The sequence below is a fragment of the Trematomus bernacchii genome, unplaced genomic scaffold (assembly GCF_902827165.1).
Source record: "Trematomus bernacchii unplaced genomic scaffold, fTreBer1.1, whole genome shotgun sequence".
In the NCBI taxonomy this organism is placed as follows: Eukaryota; Metazoa; Chordata; class Actinopteri; order Perciformes; family Nototheniidae; genus Trematomus; species Trematomus bernacchii.
This window is the reverse complement of record NW_022987973.1, coordinates 7422435-7443214: the sequence shown is the minus strand read 5'-3', so window position 1 is coordinate 7443214 and position 20780 is coordinate 7422435. Positions and strand designations below refer to the sequence as shown.

General features: G+C 39.7%; 1 protein-coding gene across 1 annotated transcript; it reads right to left on the bottom strand.

Moving 5' to 3' along the window:
* Positions 1-987: 987 nt before the first annotated feature.
* On the bottom strand, positions 988-19074 carry polr2m (RNA polymerase II subunit M). Its single transcript, XM_034116358.1, has 18 exons — positions 18522-19074; positions 17699-17779; positions 14145-14237; positions 13262-13426; positions 13056-13148; positions 12833-12946; positions 12573-12725; positions 12157-12282; positions 11820-11948; positions 11648-11742; positions 10964-11069; positions 9889-9972; positions 9522-9616; positions 8790-9417; positions 4495-4613; positions 3668-4237; positions 3291-3513; positions 988-2047 (listed from the first exon to the last, which is right to left on the bottom strand). The coding sequence occupies exons 1-18, from the start codon at positions 18597-18599 to the stop codon at positions 1904-1906; spliced, it is 3096 nt and encodes a 1031-aa protein (XP_033972249.1). The 5' UTR covers positions 18600-19074; the 3' UTR covers positions 988-1903.
* Positions 19075-20780: the final 1706 nt, after the last annotated feature.

Below are 20780 nucleotides of genomic sequence, written 5' to 3'. Positions count from 1 at the left end.
ATACCACAGAGGAAAGATACGGCAAAAATGTGCCCCATAATTGGTAACAGTCTCTGAATTTATGTAAGCAAGGTAAGCTTTAATTAATCCCAGCACAATGAGGATCTTCTGCGGAGCGTGTATTTGTTTTTGGACGTCACCACAGTGCCACTCTGGAGCCCATCAGATACAGTGTCTAAATACACAGCAATCAGATGGTTTCTTTCCCTTTAAAACCCACCAATGACTCAGCAAAAATTACCAAAGGTTATCAGGGGGCATCTACCACCAGACTCTGACCTACATGAACCCACCCTCAGTTCCCCCGAAATGTGCCTCAGAGCCCTATTTCCACCTCATTAAAATCCCTAAATCAGGCTGTTTAAATCAAGAAGTCTACAGGAGTGGGAATGGGTGATGGGAAAGGCAGTTTGGAAAGATGCCGAACGTAACTGGCACGTCTTATCTACCACATATTAGCAAAGTTGAGAAATGGTATTTGCCATGTTGCATTAGCCTGCTGCCGTCCCATCATCGCCTGCCATTCCCAGCAACAACACGATCCAAATGCAGTCCAGATGTCTCCGCCATCGAGCTTCAATATTTCACTACCCCTGCATTAATCTTATCAAGTGTGTCACATATCCCTGCCTGATAGCATCTCGCAGGATTTCAGAAAACCTGCCTGCAGCTGACCACAGCTTCATTAGAAACTGATATCACCTTCAGATTTATGTTGTGCATAGATTAACTAAATAAGCTATAAATCTAACAATAAAACAGTCCGTTTAACATGTGAATAATTTGCAGAGGGTTAACAGTCTTGTTATCTGAAGGTACTAGATTTACACTATTTGGCTGTTTGATTTGGCAATAATGTTCACAATGTTTTATTTTAGAGATCTATTAGGCCCATTAAATACAACAGTTTAATACTATGCATTTAAAAGCATATTATAAAATGTGTATTACCACACAGCTTCTCAACATTCAAACTAACGAATGGCAAATAGATCATCAAGTTTTTATTCAAAACTGTACATACAAATGTTTTTGCCAGGTTAGAGTTCAGACTAGCCTCCTGCTGTCTTAATCCTGAAGCAGAGAATACTTTTTGTTAATGCTAGTAACCTGAGGCTTTTACAAAAAGTCACAAACCACAAAAGTAGTACAAAAACTATATAAAAAACATGTTTTATTTTGTTCTACAGATATAAGATTCTCAGCTAAATTAACACTCAGAAAAGGAGACATGTCTTATGCCTTATTAGTCAGCAGTTTTATTCTATGAAAAGAAAAGAAAGAATATCTATTGTAGATCAATTTTCATCCTCATTGAAGAAGCTGACGAGGCACTTTGCAGCGTTTGTAATATAATCTGTAACCATTTCAGGAATCAATTGTATTTATTGTATTGTCATACACTTTCTGTAATACTTCAAACTGACATAACTTTCTGCAGGCTCATGTCTGGAGTTGCAGACAGATCTGGAAACAGTCACCAGTCTGCAGTCCAGTCTGCTCCACAAGCTGATGGGTTTTAAGTGAATATAATTCATAATATAATGACATATTCAGTTTCAGTATGATGAAACAATTCCCTCATGATGATGCATGTTTCAAATGTGCATCTAAGACTTGTAGTCGGCAGCAGGTATTATGTATTCCTGCAGGACACTAAACTACTGAGCCCAATACTGAATGACAATTAGGTAAGCTGGTTTCTCAACCCGCCATTCAATTTCCTGAGCCGAGTCGGGGATACCAACTATGCCTTCACACGGTGTAAAGACTCTTTTCGTCTCTTAAGAATACTTGTCCTTGGAGGGAAAATCCTGTTTGATGGGTCCTGATTGCAAGGTCCAAAGCCTGTTTCCCAGAAGGCCAAGCTCTCTCTGGTTTCCCCAGCTCCGGCCCTCCAGGGTCAGTCCTCGTCGGAGGAGAGCTGCGTTCCTTCGTCGTGAACCTCTCTGTAGGCCGCCATGGGGCCGCCGTCAGGAGTGTAGCTCCCCACAGAGACCTTCAATCCCTCCGACAGTTTCTGGGCTGCCAGCTTGGCGTACAACTCCTGGAATAAAACACAGAGAAAAAGTTGACATGAATAGGCTGGTAAGAAGAAAACAAGCACATTATTATTAAGCAGCGCAGCCATTAAACCCTCAACAAAAGTAGAACTGATAATAAGCTTAACAGGCTTCTGTTAGTTGTCAACAGCACACTGTGACGTTTGGCTCTTTCTTTGGATGTGATGAGACACACAGCGCCTCACTGTCTGAACACTGCCCTCTACAGCTGATGGAGGGATCTGAAGTGGACTTTACTGCAATTCCTTCTCAATTACTCCAATGTACTTGGATTGGATTTTGAATCCACCAAACTTACCATTGTCAATAAATGTTCATTTTCAATTATATGTTTCATAAAATATATTTTTGCACATTCATGGCGGCCAGTATTTACATTTTTCAACTATGACATTGTAATGAATATACAATATTAAAAATTGTATTTTTTAATGCAATGCAGCAAATTCTTATTTTAAACTGGATAAATCTGCATCATACATTTGCATTGAAACTGAAAGACACTGTTGTTATCTATTAACCTTAACACCCTTCACATTATGATTGGAATAATTTCAATTGCTGTATGAACAAAGAGAACCCATTACTGGTCAAATATATATCTATAATGTTTCTAACAGGAACATTGCATCTTATGTATTGCGTACCAAATGACATTAAGGCTGTGAAACATTTTGGCTTTGGGTGTGAAATATTTCGTTACTGTAATTATCCAGGATGCGGAGGACTCCAGCAAATAAAACCGGCTCATCTTTTCTTAGAATGAAACATCAATGGCCAAATATGTGCAAGACCACCTTTCTGATAATTATCAAGTAATATAAACATTGCATTCATACTATTCACATTATAATTGTTAAAAAGATAAAATGAGGGTGCTAAAACAACTGTGAATAAAAAATAATGATTTCCGATCATATAAAACATTGTTCAGGGTTTAAGTCTGATAAGCCCTTAAAATAATCCACCTGTTACTCAAACTTGAATTCCTTGCTTGTAATTTCATTCATTTTTTGAACAAGGCTGTTTTTGGTCTGCCACATATTTGTAATTCACTTTGTCCGATTGCAACCATGGCATTCAAATATTGTTACTTCATCATGTTACTACTAAGGAGCATTTTTCATTTGAGAGAAAATGTGCTTCTGGAATGATCTGACCCCTCCGTCTGCCTACACATACACTGGATGCATAAGATAAGAGTGTGGAGGGCAGGGCTGCACTAACCTGCTGCCTTCTGGTTTGATCCTGCTGTAGTGAGGCTGACTCCTCCAGAGACAGAAGCTTGGCCGGACTGTAGATGAGAGGAGGCATTTTGGCTGAAGTGATGTCATCAAGGTGCTTTCTGTCCCGCTCCCTCCTGGCCTGAGCTGATAGCGGTGATGAGGCTCCAGAAGAGCGGCTGGGCGACAAGGATCCTGATGGAGAGGGGTCACCTCTGTCGGGCAGCCTGAAAACACAGTGGAGAACATCTTATTTAAAATAAGAACTATGAAATAAAGCAAAAATAACACACTGTTACTGAATGAAATCTACATAAATGTATACGCTTTTTTGGTATATGTCAAAAGTCATTATAACATCATGAAAAAAAGTCAACTCACTGGTTTGGTTTAAATCTTTGCTTCCTGGGTGCTGAAGTGTTCTCCGTTCTTTCCAGGAGAGTAACATGGTGAGGCTGATTTGGTATTTGCTTTTTGAGAAAGTAATTGTCTCTTGCTGGGATGTTTACTGGTTCTTTGATTTTTAAACCAGTATTAGTTTCAGACAGTCTGACCCGTTCAAAGGCCTCAACAAGGTCCCCGTCTTTCTTTCGCTCATCAGAGTTCAGAGAGGCCCCAGCCGCTGCCGTCTCCATGGTTTCACGAGCAGCTTCTCTGGAGTCAGACTTGTCCTGTTGCTCGTCCAAAGTTTTTCTTTCCTGCACCTGAGCTGAGACAGCATCTCCTGCAGCAGCCTCACGTTGCATGTTTTGTTGTGAGGATGTGGGTGCGTTGGGGACACCACGTTGTGAAGTGAAAGCATGTTGGTACTTGGACTGTAACTCTTTCCTGGCAGCAAACACCAGGCTCTGTTTCTTCTCATCTTCATCAAAGTGTTCAATGGCAAGGTGCACTTTCTCTGCAAATTCTCTTATCTTTTTCCCTTTGTCAGGAAGACTCTGTAAAAACCTCCTACGAACAACACACAAACATTATTTGATGTTTTATTCAAACAGTTGACATTATTACCATATGAGAGAGCCTTATGCTTGTTTACAACAGTAGAGATGATTTGTTGAGTTGTAGAAAGCAGCATCTTCTGTTATAAGAATGTCAGCATACGCCACGAAGTCAAACATTAGTTAAGTCACAAACTTAGCTACAGCTTCAGCCCTCTCGGGTATAATATATAGACGGCACAAACTATGGCTGATAATAATGAAACTCACGTGTTCGAGAGTATCTTTTCCTGTCGCAGAAGCAGTTCTTGGAGCTCCTCTTTGCTCTGTTTCCCCAGATCTCCCACCCGTCCCTGCCGCTCTGTCCACGACGAGGACATCACTGTTAGCTATTGACAGCTAGCATTAGCTAACATTAGCTACACACATTCACAAACAGTGTGAGCTAACGTCTCAGTTATACACGCCGGACATAAACTATTACCATACATTAACCAGCTCAAAAGTAAGCTGTACTGATACTTTTGAAGTTAAAGAGTTTAATAAAGCTGTAAATGCGACAGATTTACTTCTTCAACACATGAGACCACAACAATTCAATGTGGGACTCTTCTTCTTCGTGTGCGGAAATGTGAGCTGTAGCCACAGCGCCCCCGCTGTACAGGACAGTACTGCAGCTCTTCTTCATGTCATCATGAAGAGGTCACGCTGAGCCAGGGAAGGTGATTTGCTGCCCTCTGTTGTTAAAATTCAGTCATTATTAACACTAAATTTAGATTTCAAGAGTTGTAATTTCCAAACTTTATCACAGACTCAGGGTCCAGATAAAAGACAATGCATTACACATATTACATTACAGACAACATTGCAATAACTCATTTTAAAAAAAGAATAACAATCTGTATCCTACAAAGACAACTTGTCTCTGCAGCTTTGATTGGTAGCTTGTATTACTTTGTATGTTTGATAATCGAAATATGATGCATTAAGATAATGTGATGAGACATTAATTGGTATAAAGATTTTTACATGAGATTCCTTAAGACAGTGTGAGTGTTGACTCCTGCAACCATAAACATTTTACATGTGATACACCATTTTGAGGAATATTCTCATAGCGTCATTAAAAGGTACTCAAAGTCACTGTAAGCCCTGTAAGCATGCATTTCTGTAGTTTTACCACAAGAGTGCATCATAGAGTCGCCTAACACCTTCACTCTGTCTGTGCTGTGCATACACTACATTTCCTAAGAATAGCAAGAATTAAATGTCAATAAACTCAGTAGGTTTTTATGGAATATATTTCTTTATTTTCTCCAATCAGAGCTGTCGGTCTGAACAGGTTTCAGAGTCTCAGAATTTCCACAGCTGCATTTGCCAGGCCGGATGTTTCCCAAACATTGTGCCAAACCATTTCTCTATCAGCGCATGAAACAATGACCCAACTTCAACCAAGAGGTTACAGCTGTGTCCTTATTGTCCCCTCTCAGAGTTCACAGTCAGTTTAACGTTTGGCTGCAGCTGCATGGTTGGAATAACATCTTGGCAGACTTTACCTCTTAAATTATTTTGAAAGGACATACTTTTATTTTATTTATGTTGCTTCCCTATTTTCTTTAAGCCTCCTGTTGTCTTCGGGTGAAATCTGACCGATTTACTACTTTCATCAAACATAACTTTTTTGTTTTACATTTGATTGCATTAAGGCTTTATGATATCCTTCACAGTAGACATTTGAACATATAAAATTGCTGACCACCACTTTCATTGAACCCATGGTGTTCCCGGTCAAAAATGACCGCCATAGAGAAAAGGAACCATCCGGATCAGATAAAACACACACACAAACACACACACCCACACACACACATACTCTAGATGTGTTCCCCCCCTTATGTGCCCATCCCCCCACATGGATCAAACCTGGCACTCACACACACACAGAACAATTTGACACATTTCCCGCTCTTATGTGCCCATCCCCCCCACATGGATCACACCTGGCACATGCAATACATGTTCAGTGTCTATTCTTTGCTTATTTACTGCAGTTTTTCATGTATACCAGTAGTAGTGAAAGGGTGTTAAATGAAATTTGGTGATGATTAATGGTTTTTGTGTTAATGTAATAGCAGTTAAAACAGGACCGGTCAAATTTGACTGCGAACTCCAAAGTAAGGGGAGGAAAACGAAGACAATAGCATGCAATAGTGATTAATGTCCTTTGTATCAAGTAATATTTCACCAGACACTGTCAAACATCTGTCTTACATTTAGCAGTTTTCTCCACATGTTGTAATTAAAATCCAACAAACAAATAAAAACTGATATTACATAAGCTGCACTATAGTGTGATCCTGAGCATGAATGTTATACTTTATTGATAATATCACCAACTGCACACCTTTTGTCTTTCTAATCCTGATCTTGCCACATACCTATTTTGTCCATTTGTCAAAACGTACTACTCTAGCTCTAAAGATTTTCGAACGTTTCTTTTTTTTGTAAATCAACACATTTTCTTGCAACATCACTGATCTCAATAATCGTTCTGACGCAACGTCTTGCCTCAAAGTCAACTATTCTTCTATCTTCTTTGCACAACCATTAAAAGTTGTTACCAGGCAACTACAGATTTGCATTATGAAGCCTGTGTAAATAATGTACCGTAAATTATAAACACTGTACAAGACAGTTCCTAAAATAAAGTTGCTGAACTTTTCCTTACTTTAAAGGTGGGGTATGTAATTTATTTCAGAATTTTTTTTTGTTATATTCCATGGAATGCTCTTACTGTAACATCCCGATAGCAATGAATATTAAATGCTTTGACAATAAATACTGTAAAAAAATTCCTCTGTGGAAGCCGTAGTACTGTAAAAAGCACGACCAATCATTTTAGCTGGCCCGGCTAAAATAACTGGGTGGCCTACCTGCCTGTCAGCCTTCCATCTGTGCACAAACTTATCTCGTGCCCTCATTGGTCATGTGCGCGTTCGTGTGTGTTGGAGGAGGGGCTCTGTAAGGAAGTGGCAGATTTTTTCCGGTTGTGTATTTTCAAATTCTAGCGCACTCAAGCTGGTTTCTCCAAAATGACCTACCCCACCTTTAAAGTTCATCTAGAGTTCAGTGTTCACACGTGACATTAAGTGTGAAATTGAATCATTAGAATGGAAGGAATACAAACCATTTAAAAAAGGCATGATACCTAAAGGCAGAGGGATTCACATCAATGAACAATGAAGTAGTTATAAACAGGCCTGAGAAAATGTATAAGGTTGCACGGTATATAAGGGATGCCATAAACAGGTTGTACTTACACAGTAAAGTCTTTATTATCCAAACATATGTTAGCCTGTTATCTCATTAGTTGCAGTATGATATGTATCGATAAGGAAAAGGCACATCATAAAGCTCTTTTAAACACAGTTGTGGCAGTGCAGACAACAGCTGGGTAATACTTGTGCCTCTGGCTCAGGGATGGCAGTCACCTCGGTAAGGTATATACATTTAAAGTGATTAAACAGTCTTATCATTAGCACATAAATGTACTTTCAATTATATACTAGATTACCCTGTAGCCAACTCATTATAGAGATTCATTCCCACCAACAGAATCAGATAGTAGGATGTTCACAAAGGCACAAAGCAAGGTAATACATATTTTGTTCAGAAGGTGACAATACCAAAACAATATTCATTTCATTTGTACAGAGCCAATATAAAACTGTAGGAATATAAACAATAACCAAACTTCATATAGGAATGAATATCGCTCTGAGAGCAACACAAGTGGACTTCATTCAGTGTGGACACAGAAATATTATCCATAAGTACATTATTTACAAAATACTTTTACAGAGTATTATATTATTTACACCCATACAACAAGCCACATTTTATTACATACAGTATAATAGTGCTACATGAGAACATGAGCTCAAAAGCTACACAAAACATTTTGCATGTCACTTGTAGTTATTTTTTGAAGATAACCAGCAGTGAAATAGGAATGAATACATTTAAGTTTTAAATAAACTTTTCAAGATTTTTGGAAAATTAAGCTTATTTGATAGTTTGCCAATAGTTAGAAGAGAGAGTATATACCACTGTCTGTATGATTAATGTGTAACTGCACTTAGCTTAGCTTTAACCGAAGCAACATATTACTGTACAGTAATTGCAGATACATTTAGCTAAGATTAGCATAAAGACTGAACACGTGGGATATAACTAGCTGGATTGCACTATTTCTTGGCTGAGATCAATAACTCAAGTCCCCACAGATGTCCAACAATCCACCAGTAGGCCATTTAACAATTTAGTTAACTTCTTGCCCAAGATATCTAAACACCCGTATAGTCTTTCACAATTCACAAATTTGAAAAAAAGTTTAAGAGTTGTTTAAGAGCTGCAGACCAGCTCGACATTTCTTTTTTCTTCAGTTTTTCTGCTAAGCTAAGCTAATTAGCTGCTTTCTTAGCTTCATAGTTACATTCAAAATTATGAGTGGTATCAATCTACTAATTCACCTTTCAGCAACAACATGGCAAACTATGACTTCAAGATCTATCTATGTTTATCTTTGCTGTTATATCCATAAGTTTCATGAACGCTGTATAAACCTGAGGTGCTCGTGATCTTGGTTGAGAGGACGGGGAAGAAGTGGATTCCTCAGGACTTGATCTTGTGTCTGTGTTTGGTTTTGCGTCCACCTCATCTCTCCCGGACTGGACTGGACTGACAGCAGGCTCAGATTCAGACGGGTGGGGGTAGCTTAGCGTCCCACCCGGTACAGAGGAGTTGGCCTGAAGGAACCGGCTGTATTGCACAGGAGTGTACCTCAGTAAACTGGAGTCTAGCCTACTGGGTGGAGGGTTATTAGCCCTGAACGTCCTGGGTTGGGTGGGTGCTAATAGGGAGTGGAATGGAGTTTGAATGGGGGATGTAAGAGATGAAGGTTGCATGGAGGGTGAAGATTGTGTCGAGGAGGATGTTTGTATCAAAGTTGGAGGTAAAGTGGGGGGTGAAGGTTGAATCGGGGGTGGAGGGTGTTCGGGAAACACAGGTAGAATGAATGATGGAGGTTTCATTGGAGGAGGAGGTTGAACAGGTGGTGGTTGTTGAATGGGATGTAGATTAGTTGCTTCATAGTGAACAGGAGGTTCAACATCATGCCTTTTTTCTTCACGTCTGCAGATGCACAGTCAGACATCAAAGAGTGAGAAATCACCTCCAAATGATGCACCAAATTAAACCAGATGCTACTAAAACATGTTTATTTAATTTCTTCTTACCCAGGGAGCAGATTGCACCCTACCCCTATCTCGTTGGTTTCTCGCCTATTCTGTGTGGACATAAAATACTTCAGCTTGTCTTCTAATTCATTATTCTGGGAAAAGGAAAACAGGAAACAACACTGTCAGGTCAGGTACATGCAAAGGATGGCAGTCACTTTCCATGTGAAAGTGACTAGATAGGTGCAGTGACATGAGGAAACCAAACAGAAATAGCTGAAAGTTGAGCATTTAGATTTCACAGCAACCCAGACAATCTTTGCTGTAGTCATGCAGTAGATTACCACGCAGCACCAAACTAAAGCACACAATTAACACACAGTGAAGCATCTGTCCTACCCTTTATATAAACAGTCTTTGGCCTTACCTCACACTCCACTATCGCAATTCTGTCCAAAAGCTCTGAGATGAACATGTCCTTCTGAGCCACTTTAGCTCGCAGTGATCCAACCTAAACAAATAGGAGATTGGAAACAATGATCATGTGTTTTCAGTCAGCTCATATTCATTCATTATGCATTAAATATTGGAAATGTGTATGCTGGCTAGCAGACAAATCTAACATTGATGCATGTCCGTGTAATATCCTGTGCAACAAAGACTTTGTTATACCCTTTTATAAGAATGTATTGTGAGACGTACTAATTCAACACTGTTCCTATTTCCCCCAAAATATACTTCAAAATGACATAGTTATTTTCAGGAATATTCTTGGAAAGTATTCAGAAAGTTCAGACCCATACAAACAAAGTGTTACCATTGGCAACAGAAACAGTCCAATAATAATCAATGCTAGATACTTAAAGGTGGGGTAGGTAATTTTGGAGAAACCAGCTCGAGTGCGCTAGAATTTGAAAATACATCGCCGGAAAAAATCTGCCACTTCCTTACAGAGCCCCTCCTCCCACACACACGTACGCGCACATGACCAATGAGGGCACGAGATAAGTTTGTGCACAGATGGAAGGCTGACAGGCAGGTAGGCCATCCAGTTATTTTAGCCGGGCCTAAAATGATTGGTCGTGCTTTTTACAGTACTACGGCTTCAACAGATGAAATGTTTTAATGGATTCTTTGGACAAAAAGTGTATCTCGAGCCGGTTTCTCAAACTTACCTACACCACCTTTAATGAGGGAAACCAAACTGTGTTATGTACTCAAGAATTGTCAGTTAAGATACTAACTTAATCACCAACCCTTTATCTTTAGATCGTGAGTGTTTAACTGAGCCAGTGTAACTCCCCACCCTTCCTTGACTCTGGGTTATATTACGTTTTATATTCATTGTGTGCATTGAACTCATCCATACACTGCTTGGTAAACAAATTCCTTCTTATTCAGCTGATATCTCATCCACGCCCATTATTTAAACACAAGTAGGACAGAAGACCTGAACAGTATTCACACACAGATTCACACACAGATAAATAAACCCTCCCCACCTCCTCGATCATTCCTTTGACTTTTCTCTGCTGGCAAAACACCATATCGTTCAAGTGTTTGATTCTCTCACGGAGAGCCACAGATTCGGATTGCAGCTCTTTTGACCTAAACAGAAACGAGCAACCAGTTAAACTCGCATTTACTGTATATGTTGCATTGTTGGAGAAGCCTGTGACATAAGATTTTCAACTGCATAATTACTCTGTAGCTATGTCAGATTGACAATAAAGAACCTTGAACCTTGATATGAATTACGATGGTAAAACAGGGTTAATCTTTTCCAGAAATGTGTGGCCAGGTGCTTCACAGATTGAGGTTAAAAACTTAAGAGGGAAACTGCAGCCCACGATTTTGCAGCCTTTATTGAAATACTACAAATGATAATGCACTAATGTGTCTAAAGGTCATTCATCTAGTGTACTGCCAAAACAAGATGGTTTTTTTAAGCATGAAAATGTATTCCTGAACAACTTATGGTCCTCCAATTAGCTTTTCTTAGGATTTTCTACTTTTTGTCCTGACAAATGACTTTAAAATGTTAAGATCTAATTCGGTGACAACTTGATACCTGCTTCTGGTTGTTACGTTAAAAGTTCAAAAACAAAGCTAGTACTTTAAGTGGAATTTGGTTTAAGCCCTTTTTGTCATACTGGTGTTTGTTTACAACGACAATATTTTCGTACTTTTTGGCGACAGTTGCATCAGTTTTGTCTGTAAGCTCCATCAAGCGAAGGCGCTGTTCACATTCCTGCAGCTTCTTATGGAACTGACTCTTTTCCTGTGAAAAGTAATTTTCAAGTTAAAATATCTGCAGTAATTGTAGGGTGATTATTTTGTGGAAAAAAACTGCCTTACCCTCCCCATACACTCAAGTAGACGCTCCAGTTCAATGATCCTCTGGTCCCTGTCAGCAATCTTGGCCTCTGCAATCCTGATGTTTGTCTCGGCCTCCTCCAGTCTCCTGATGTACTCATCCAGTTGGGCCTGTGTGAGCAGCAATACATTTCGGATTAGACGATGAACTTCAATGATAATCAAGAATGTAGCATCTACATTTTTTTCAGTCAGGTTGATTTCACTTTGGAGAACATTTATCACTGCGTCATAATCTTTTTAACTTAACACAATAGTTTATATTGGCACTGAAACAGCATTTTGATAAGTTAAAGAACAAATAGTAAGGAATGCAGACCTGTAGGTTTTCGATCTCCTCCCTGTGATTCCGCTGTTCATTCTGCAGCTTCTCCTCGTACTCCTGCTGTAGCTTTGCTGAAAGCTCCTGCAGCGCCTGATTGTTGGCCTCCTGTGCAGACTCCACCTGGACAATCACAGCAGAGCAAGAATCAGGCTGATTATTCCATATTGACACTAACATGGAAGATGCAGCTGATGTGTTAGTGTGCTGAAGTGAGATAGTCTTTCAGTCAATCTTGTACTGCTCTTTTCTTATGAGTCATTTCCATCTACAATGTTATTAACTCATTAGACAATTTTAGAACCAACCTCTGTCATACCAACTGAGTAACAAGTACTGTATCTCCATGAATGTGCCAAAGCAGGTATTTCTACTGCAGTGTTTTGATGTTTGTGAGATAGATGTGTGATTACCTGCAGCCTTAAAGTCTTGTTTTCAACCTGCGAGGCCTCCAGCTCCTTCTCCTTCTCTCTGAGTTTATCTTGTGTTTTGTCACTGGTGCTGCGCAAACTCTTCACATCGTCTCTCGTGTCCACTCTTCTCTGACAGTTCTCTATAAGAGATTTCTGCAAAGGAAACTTGTATTTATCAAGCCATCTCTTTCTGTAATGACACACCGCTGTCGAGGAAACCCTCTTCACATACTGTACACTCAAGGACATTGATTTGTTACCTGTAGGCCAATGTTAGCAGTTATAAGGGAGCTGTTCATCTGATCGAAGCTGTCCATGGCTTCCGTCCGGACCCTCACCTCTGACTCCAGACTCCTCCGATGTGAATTTGCAGTCTGCAGAAACACATGTCAGACTCTATTTTAGTCTTTATTCACAGCTTGACACACTTGGAGTTTGATTAGGAAGTTTGGAGAAGTCACACAGTGTTACATAATTAATTACCCTGATTTCCTGTGTAAGACTCTGCATGGATTGTTGCATTCCTCCGAATTGCCCGTACATCTTCTCTCTCACCTTCTCTAAAGAATCCCTCACCTGTACAGAACATACAGATATTACATAACAGATATTGTACACACATAGCTGCCTTGAACAGATGACGTGTGGACCTGAAGGCCCAGATGCTTGCTGTGTTAGTTTCCACTCACCTCCCTGATGTACTCCATCTCACGCTGAAGGTGATTGACCGACCACTCGCGCGCCATCACTTCCTGCTGTCTGTCCGAACCCGTCCTCTGCACTACGCCGTACACTTTGGGCCCATGATTCTGCAGTGCGGTCTCTGGCGCCCCATTGGTCATGTCTCCGAGCTGCTGAGGGAGACAGGATCTCAGCGGTCAGGTTTCTGTGGCCACCCTCCACTGAGGCTGACTTCTGCTGTCATTGTGTTTGTGTAATTGTGTGCTCGCTTATGTGCACGCATGCACTCTTTTAAGTGCATTACATGTTTGTGTCTCGATGCACATGCCTGCATTTGTACACTTGCTCAGGTATTTCTAGCATTACTGCTGCTGAGCACTGGAAACAGGAGGATGGGAACAAACAGATAGAAAAAAGTGCAGGGTGTATTGGAGGTGTCATGTTTCTGCAACCCGGTACATGAGCTGCTGCCGTGTCTGCCTATTGTACTTCCAGCAGCCGGGCAACCCATGAAAACAGATGCAAACCAGCAGGGGAGAATTGAAGCATTTTAAACAATGCAATAACTAAATAAAAAACGACAGTTTTAGTCATGGGCACAGAGATTCAATTTCTTTAAATATTGTAGTGCTGTAGAGCAAGAGGCCAATGTTTTGCCTGGGAATTAGAAAGAATCATCGGTTTATATACAGTTGGAAAGAAAAAGACAAATCTAATTTATTACAGTCATCTACAAGCATCTGTTCATGTTGAATATCGATGTAATCATTATAATGACAGCCTGAAGGTATGTGCAGTGAAGCGTGTTTTACGATGGGAATGTCAGTGACACACAGGCGTAGGCAGTGGTAGTGTCAGCCTATTATTCATGTGCTGGATGTTGCTGTCTACCTGCGGAGGAGACTCCCTGCCAGCTGGCCTGCCTCTTTGGGTCAGCCCATTCTTCTTCTTCCATGCCACTCTGACGTCCTTCTCCTTCTCAGTCTAAAGGAACAAACAAGTATTCAAGACTGCTGTTGTGGAAAATTCACTTCATTCCAGGTGAGGATCCTGGAAGTTCAGAACTCTACAAAAGAAGTGTTATTATTATTGTGCAAACATTCCACCGATACCTTATAATTAGCAACGTTTTCACACGTCACATGTAGACAAGCTGCCCTCTCAACAAGACACGTAATGCAAGCAATCTGTTATGCTTCTTTTTTAGTTGCAATTTTTAATGGTACGTGACTACGTGACAGTAGTTAATTGGAGATCATGTGGTGGGTATTGGAAGTGGGCCTGTCTTTAAAATGATCAAGACATATCAACTTGTTTTCACTTTAATTGCTTTTGCAAGACAAATGTCCAGATAGATAGATAGATAGATAGATAGATAGATAGATAGATAGATAGATAGATAGATAGATAGATAGATAGATAGATAGATAGATAGATAGATAGATAGATAGATAGATAGATAGATAGATAGATAGATAGATAGATAGATAGATAGATAGATAGATAGATAGATAGATAGATAGATAGATAGATAGATAGATACAGTAGATATATAGATAGATAGACAGATAGACAGATAGATAGATAGATAGATAGATAGATAGATAGATAGATAGATAGATAGATAGATAGATAGATAGATAGATAGATAGATAGATAGATAGATAGATAGATAGATAGATAGATAGATAGATAGATAGATAGATAGATAGATAGATAGATAGATAGCTCTCATCTGCAGAGAAAGGGGCTTCTCTCTCCAGAGATAAGAGTGAGGAGGAACTTGAACAAAGCAGCCAGTGTTGTCTCGTGGACAGAGCCGAGCCTCACATTTCTCCACCGCTTCATCTACAGAGGACGTGCTGTTGAGAAATGGTGAAGGCCTGCTAATAGGCGGATGCGAATTCCAGCAGATGGGAGGGAAGAACAGCCGTCTTTATGTTTTAACAACACTGCGGCCTGCTATCTGAGAGAGGGCTCAGAATAACAATGTGCTGTCACTTCAGCCTTGAATTTCACAATGCCAATATTTACCACAATGCAATGTTTACCTGCTTGGAGCTGAAATTGCAGGCATGGCATTTTGGTGGAAGGAATACAATGGGTTTCTTTTGTTTTGTTGCTTAAAGGACATGACCTCCTCACAGAAGCCGCCCACTGCGAGTATCATGTAATCATGCAAAACTTCTTAAAGACGTCACTTGGAAATAGTGCTCGTCACAGCATCATCAAACACTTTGTTATCTGCCTATTTTATTATATGACTGCATTGTGAAGGACACGACTGATTGGATTAGCTCTTATTTCTGATGCAAACAAGAAAGTTGTATTTGAAGTCACAACACAAAGATCCTCTTATGTATGTAATTGGACTGAATCATGTTCACGGTAATGAGGCTTTTAGCCATTGTGTCAATGAAATCCAATGATGTTGATGTAGAAACTTCTATATGAAGTAACTGTCTCTAAGTCCCATGTGTATGTGTTTCATGGTGCAGATTTGTTACATCTCATCTAGGTCATAGTCACTTGTTGGATTGGGCACATGATGTATCAGGTTGCAGGATGCACCCTTTCTTATTTTATGGTGAATAACCACTTTACTAGGGTTTCTCCTGAAACTCAATATCTCTAGCAGAGGAAGCTTCCATCATTTCCTTCCTCTTTGATTAACTTCACGTTATCCCTGTTTTCTTTTTGTTCCACAAAGTCACAAAAGTAAACACTCAAAACCAAGCAACTGACCTTCATTTGACTTTCCCTCCAGATTACATCTAAGATCACACATTGAGCAACTTTAGTAGAAATGTGTTGGCTCATAAAAGCACAAAGATGACCCATGTCAAATAAAAACAATACAAATTGTACTGTTAAATCAAGCCTGCTCAACACTGTGAGACTGTGCTGGTATTTAAATGCTGTTTTAACATCAACAGAGTTACGTGTCACAGCAGTTACAGCAGCGCCTGCACAGAGCCCTCAGTGCTGCATACATAATGCCCACATGAAGAGGACAGTGAAAGGTGAGTTTTTAAACTATTGAGCTCTCATGCTCCCCTTAAAGTGCCTTCAAAATTATGTGTTTTCTTTTTTAAATGTACAACAGTTTATATGCACATTTAGAATTTGCTTGTTTAAGCACTTAAGGGAAAAGACATTAGATTGAAATTGAGTGAACATTTCATTTTTCAGTTAGCATCATCCCACATTTTTGGAATTTGGTTTCAATTTAAACAATTCACTTTCTTGCTGAGAGAAGATTTATACCACTCTTAAACAATAAACTATTTAAACATTAAATATGTAGCTAGCAAAGGCAACAAAAAGATTGAAATCAGGGGAAAACAGCTAGCCTGGCTATGTCCAAAGTTGACCAAATATTCCTACAAGAACGTCAAAAGAGAATTATTGACACTTTACATCTTCCCATAAAACAACAAATTGTAATTTTAACAAATATTTGTAGTAAACAAATTAAAACATATTATTTTTAGACAGAGCCATGCAAGCTGTTTCCACCTGTTTCCGGTCTTTGTGCTAACTGTTGAAAGAAGTGTAAAAGTGAATTTTTCATCATATTATTATTCCTCAAAGGGCCTTTCTTACTATTGTGTTTTACTCTCTACATTTCCTCCGATAAATGTTATTGCCCCTCAGGCCTCAGTTGTTTGTAACAACAGTTACAAAGGGAGAATGTGCTGCCCAGTTGCAGGGCTGCAGAGTAGTTGCAGGGCTGCAGAGTAACTCCTTCACTAAACACACTCTGAAATACACGTCACCACCGAGCACATGTCTGTTACTCTTCAATTGTGATCACTCTTGACCAGACTGTCCTCTCACATCAGTTCCAATAGTCACGGTCACACCCTTCAAAGGGAAGCACGTTCAGAGATTGCAGCAACGTGCTATCAGTGGATAGTGTGTAGGTGTGGTTTCTAGATGAACACCATACTCCCTGGCTGACCAAGGTTCATACAAAACCATGTTTCTTTAGTGATTCCATACTTTAAGGACCAAAAACCTTTTCAGTGCCAACAATAAGTTTAGTATCAACACCAGTTCTCACGCTGGCATCAGCCTCTGGAGCCGATCCTGGACGCAAACAAAGGCCGAGCCACCTACAGCAAACAGCCACGCTGCCTGCAGCATATACTCACAAGTAAAATGCACTGTCACAATATGCAGAGAAACTGTCTAATAATGCAGTTTGGTAAGAACATGCAAATGCTCGTACTATATTTGTTTAGTTAATAGAGTTTGAGTTCACACTGTGTCTCAGGAGGTGTGATATAGTTTCTTCAGCAACTATTTCAAATATTTTCTTTTGTATGGAATAGATTTACAGCTTTGAAGTATATTTGAAACAGCTGTGAGTGCATTATCACACCCTCCTGTCATGATTATGTAACTGGTCCAGATGATAAATCTCTGTGGCTATAACTTACCGTTTCCGAGTTTGCTGTTGTTGGCTCCTTGTTTCCATCATCTGCCGCAACTAGAGTTAACCTGAGGCGTCTGATCCTCCTCTGAGAAAAACAAACAGACCAAAAGCAAATCAATTATTTGCTGTACGCAAATACATGTTTGCATTATGTCATAGTAGGTGGGAGTGAGGCTATAGAGGAGTTCACACTGTAACTGAGGCATTGAAAGGGTTGACAAACCTCACAGACCTCAATGGTCCACTACAGTGGTTTTATTTATAGTCAATGGTATCAGAGTGGCAAGCAAAGTTTATGTAAATGCTACGATACTGATACATCTTAATGTTTACAACACAGTGAGAGCTTTATTTGGTTGTGTAACACACAAACATTTAGATAGGTTTAAAAGTTTTTATTTCAAAAAACGTATTTTCTGCAATGTTGAGTTTACCAATTTACAAGAGGTTCTTTATTCAGTACAAAACAATGGGAATAAGTTTAAAAGCCAGTTTAGTACAAAGGCCGGTTTTATCAGAGAGCTGTTCAAATAAACATGACAGCCATGCCTCCTGCAACCCAGCTCCCATTACACGCTCCTGTAAATGAACACATCCTATCACAAACATTAACTTTCAGATGATCAGGGAACAGACCATGTTTGCTTGGACTGAGAAAGTTAATCTCACTGTATACAGACAAGGAACAAGTGGCTGCACAAAAAGGAGCAGAGGACAGAAGAGGGAGGGGAAACTAAACTGTTTTGCAAAACACAGAGGAAAAGGGAGAGAGAAGGGGAAGACAGAGGGAGAGTTTCAGTGTCCTGACTTCTCTGGGACTTTCTTACCTCACTTGAAAAGTCTTCAGGGTCCTCTGTTGTTGTGGTGCTGGTGAATACAGACCGTCCTGATCCGTAGCGTTGCATGTCTCCTCTTGTGTCCACTCGTTTCCCTTCCTCTCCCTCTCTGGACGTCCTCCCACCCTTCCTCTCGCTACTCTTTCCTGAGTACTGCTCAGACTCTCAGAGCGACCATCTGCCCCCGGCTCCAGCCAGCCATAGTAGAGGAGGGAAATTCCCGTCTGTCAAGTCTATTAGTGGTGGTGGTGGGGTCCACAGGACTCTGAGCTTTCCTCTCTGTTAGTGAAATAATCAGGTGCAATCCAGTTCAACACTCACCAACACAAACAGAACTTTGTCATTGTCTTAATTCCAGCCAGACTGCTTTAAACTTCACCAGATTGACAGGCTTGTCAGTCACTCAGCAACCTCTCTGCCTCTCTCTCTCTATGTGTGTGTGTTGCTCTCTATTGCTCTCTCTCTGTGCCTCTGCATTCCCATCAGACCTGTCGGGCCACTTTTCAGCTGCCTCCCTGGTGTGTGCCTCATACCCTGTGAGAACAGGACATTCACAGGGCGGGTCCTCTTACCCGGGACAGGTGGAGCACTTCTTATCAACAGAATTGGCTAAAAGGAGGAGCTGTTTATTAATGTGGAACTTCACAGAAAAGGAGTATCCCTCTGTCATCCAGTGACAGCTAAATTATGTTAGTCATATTTGTGATATTGTCAAATATATGTTTACTAAATAATGTTGGTCTATTTGCTGTTTTATCAAAAGCTTGGTTAAACACTTTGCAATGTAGGAAAGTAACACAGTATGTTGGTTCACATTTGAGGTACCAAGGTACGGAGGTATTTAAAGTTCTTCCTACTTTAAACTTTATTCTACCATATTTCAGAGGAAACTACTTCACAAAAGATGTTCTATAGTTACGGTTAGGATTTAACACACACATGATAATCCCATATTATAAAACATAACAAATGTAACTATGCAACCATATATAAAGCAGTTAAACATAGCTACATTTTGACCTAAAAAGTACTACTTTCCTATTAATGCATCGATAAAATGAATCCATGAATACAATGATATGACATTTTAACGGCAGGGATCCTCATGAATACTGAGAACTTTAGGGTGTAAACTTTTATTTATAATGGAGTATTTGTTTAGTGTGGTATTGCTACTTTCACAGTACTTTTAAGTAAATTATTCGTCCAGTAGTGCCGCTGTGAATAAAATATCTTCATTGGATTTAATTGAGTCATTTCATGGTTATATTAAAGGTACAGGCGGTGTTTTGTTGTACAGGATATGTTTCAGCCAATAAATTATTGATGCTGTTGATAGTGGATAGTGATGAAAAGGAAGACAACACGGCAATCATTATTTGTTTATGTTATTGTTAAACCTTCTGCTTCACAATTACTCCTTCACTTGGTTTTACACTATATTAGCTATATTAGGTATTAGCTATACTCATTAGCTGATACTTACTCATCTTTAAGGAACAGAAAGACAAACACCCTCACAAACCAGATCACATTCCTGTAGTCACTCCCTTTTAAATAGAAACTGGAGAAACACTAGCGTCGCAGAGGACAAGGAGCGTCAAGTTTAATTGCCAAAGTTGCCAAGCAAAGGCTCGTTCGTTAGTATTGCTGTTAGCTGATGTCAAAGTAAATATGAAAAGAAACATATTCAGAGCAACATAAGGGCTATTTCTACAAGCCTTATTGGTCAATCAGTAACTAGACTTCAAACAAATAGTGTTTCTTTACTTATGCAATCAGTGAGCCGCTCACTCCTCCAGGCCTCTATCCAAGTCCAATGTCATGTGGAAATGCATGTGGAAGTCCTCTCCCTTAAACAATAGACATACCACATTTACTTCCTGTCGTGATTGCACTCTTATTGGTTTCGGATCAGATCTTGCTGCATCATCAGATCAATCCAACGGGAACAAATGTATGTTGACTTAATGTATGCCAATAAGCACAAGCAACGTTAACAGCAGTTATAGAAGATAACTAAGTACATTTACTCAAGTATTGTGGTACAAGGTGCTTGTTACTTGAGTATTTCCATTCCATTCATTACTTTTACTCAACTACAAATCAGAGGGAAATATCGTACTTTTTAGTCCACACATGTATTTGACAGCTGTAGTTACTAGTAATCTTCACAAAAAACTAATGATGAGCTTTTAAAATATGACGTTCTGTCAGAGCTGACCTTTAGTTCTAATTAGAGCTGAAACA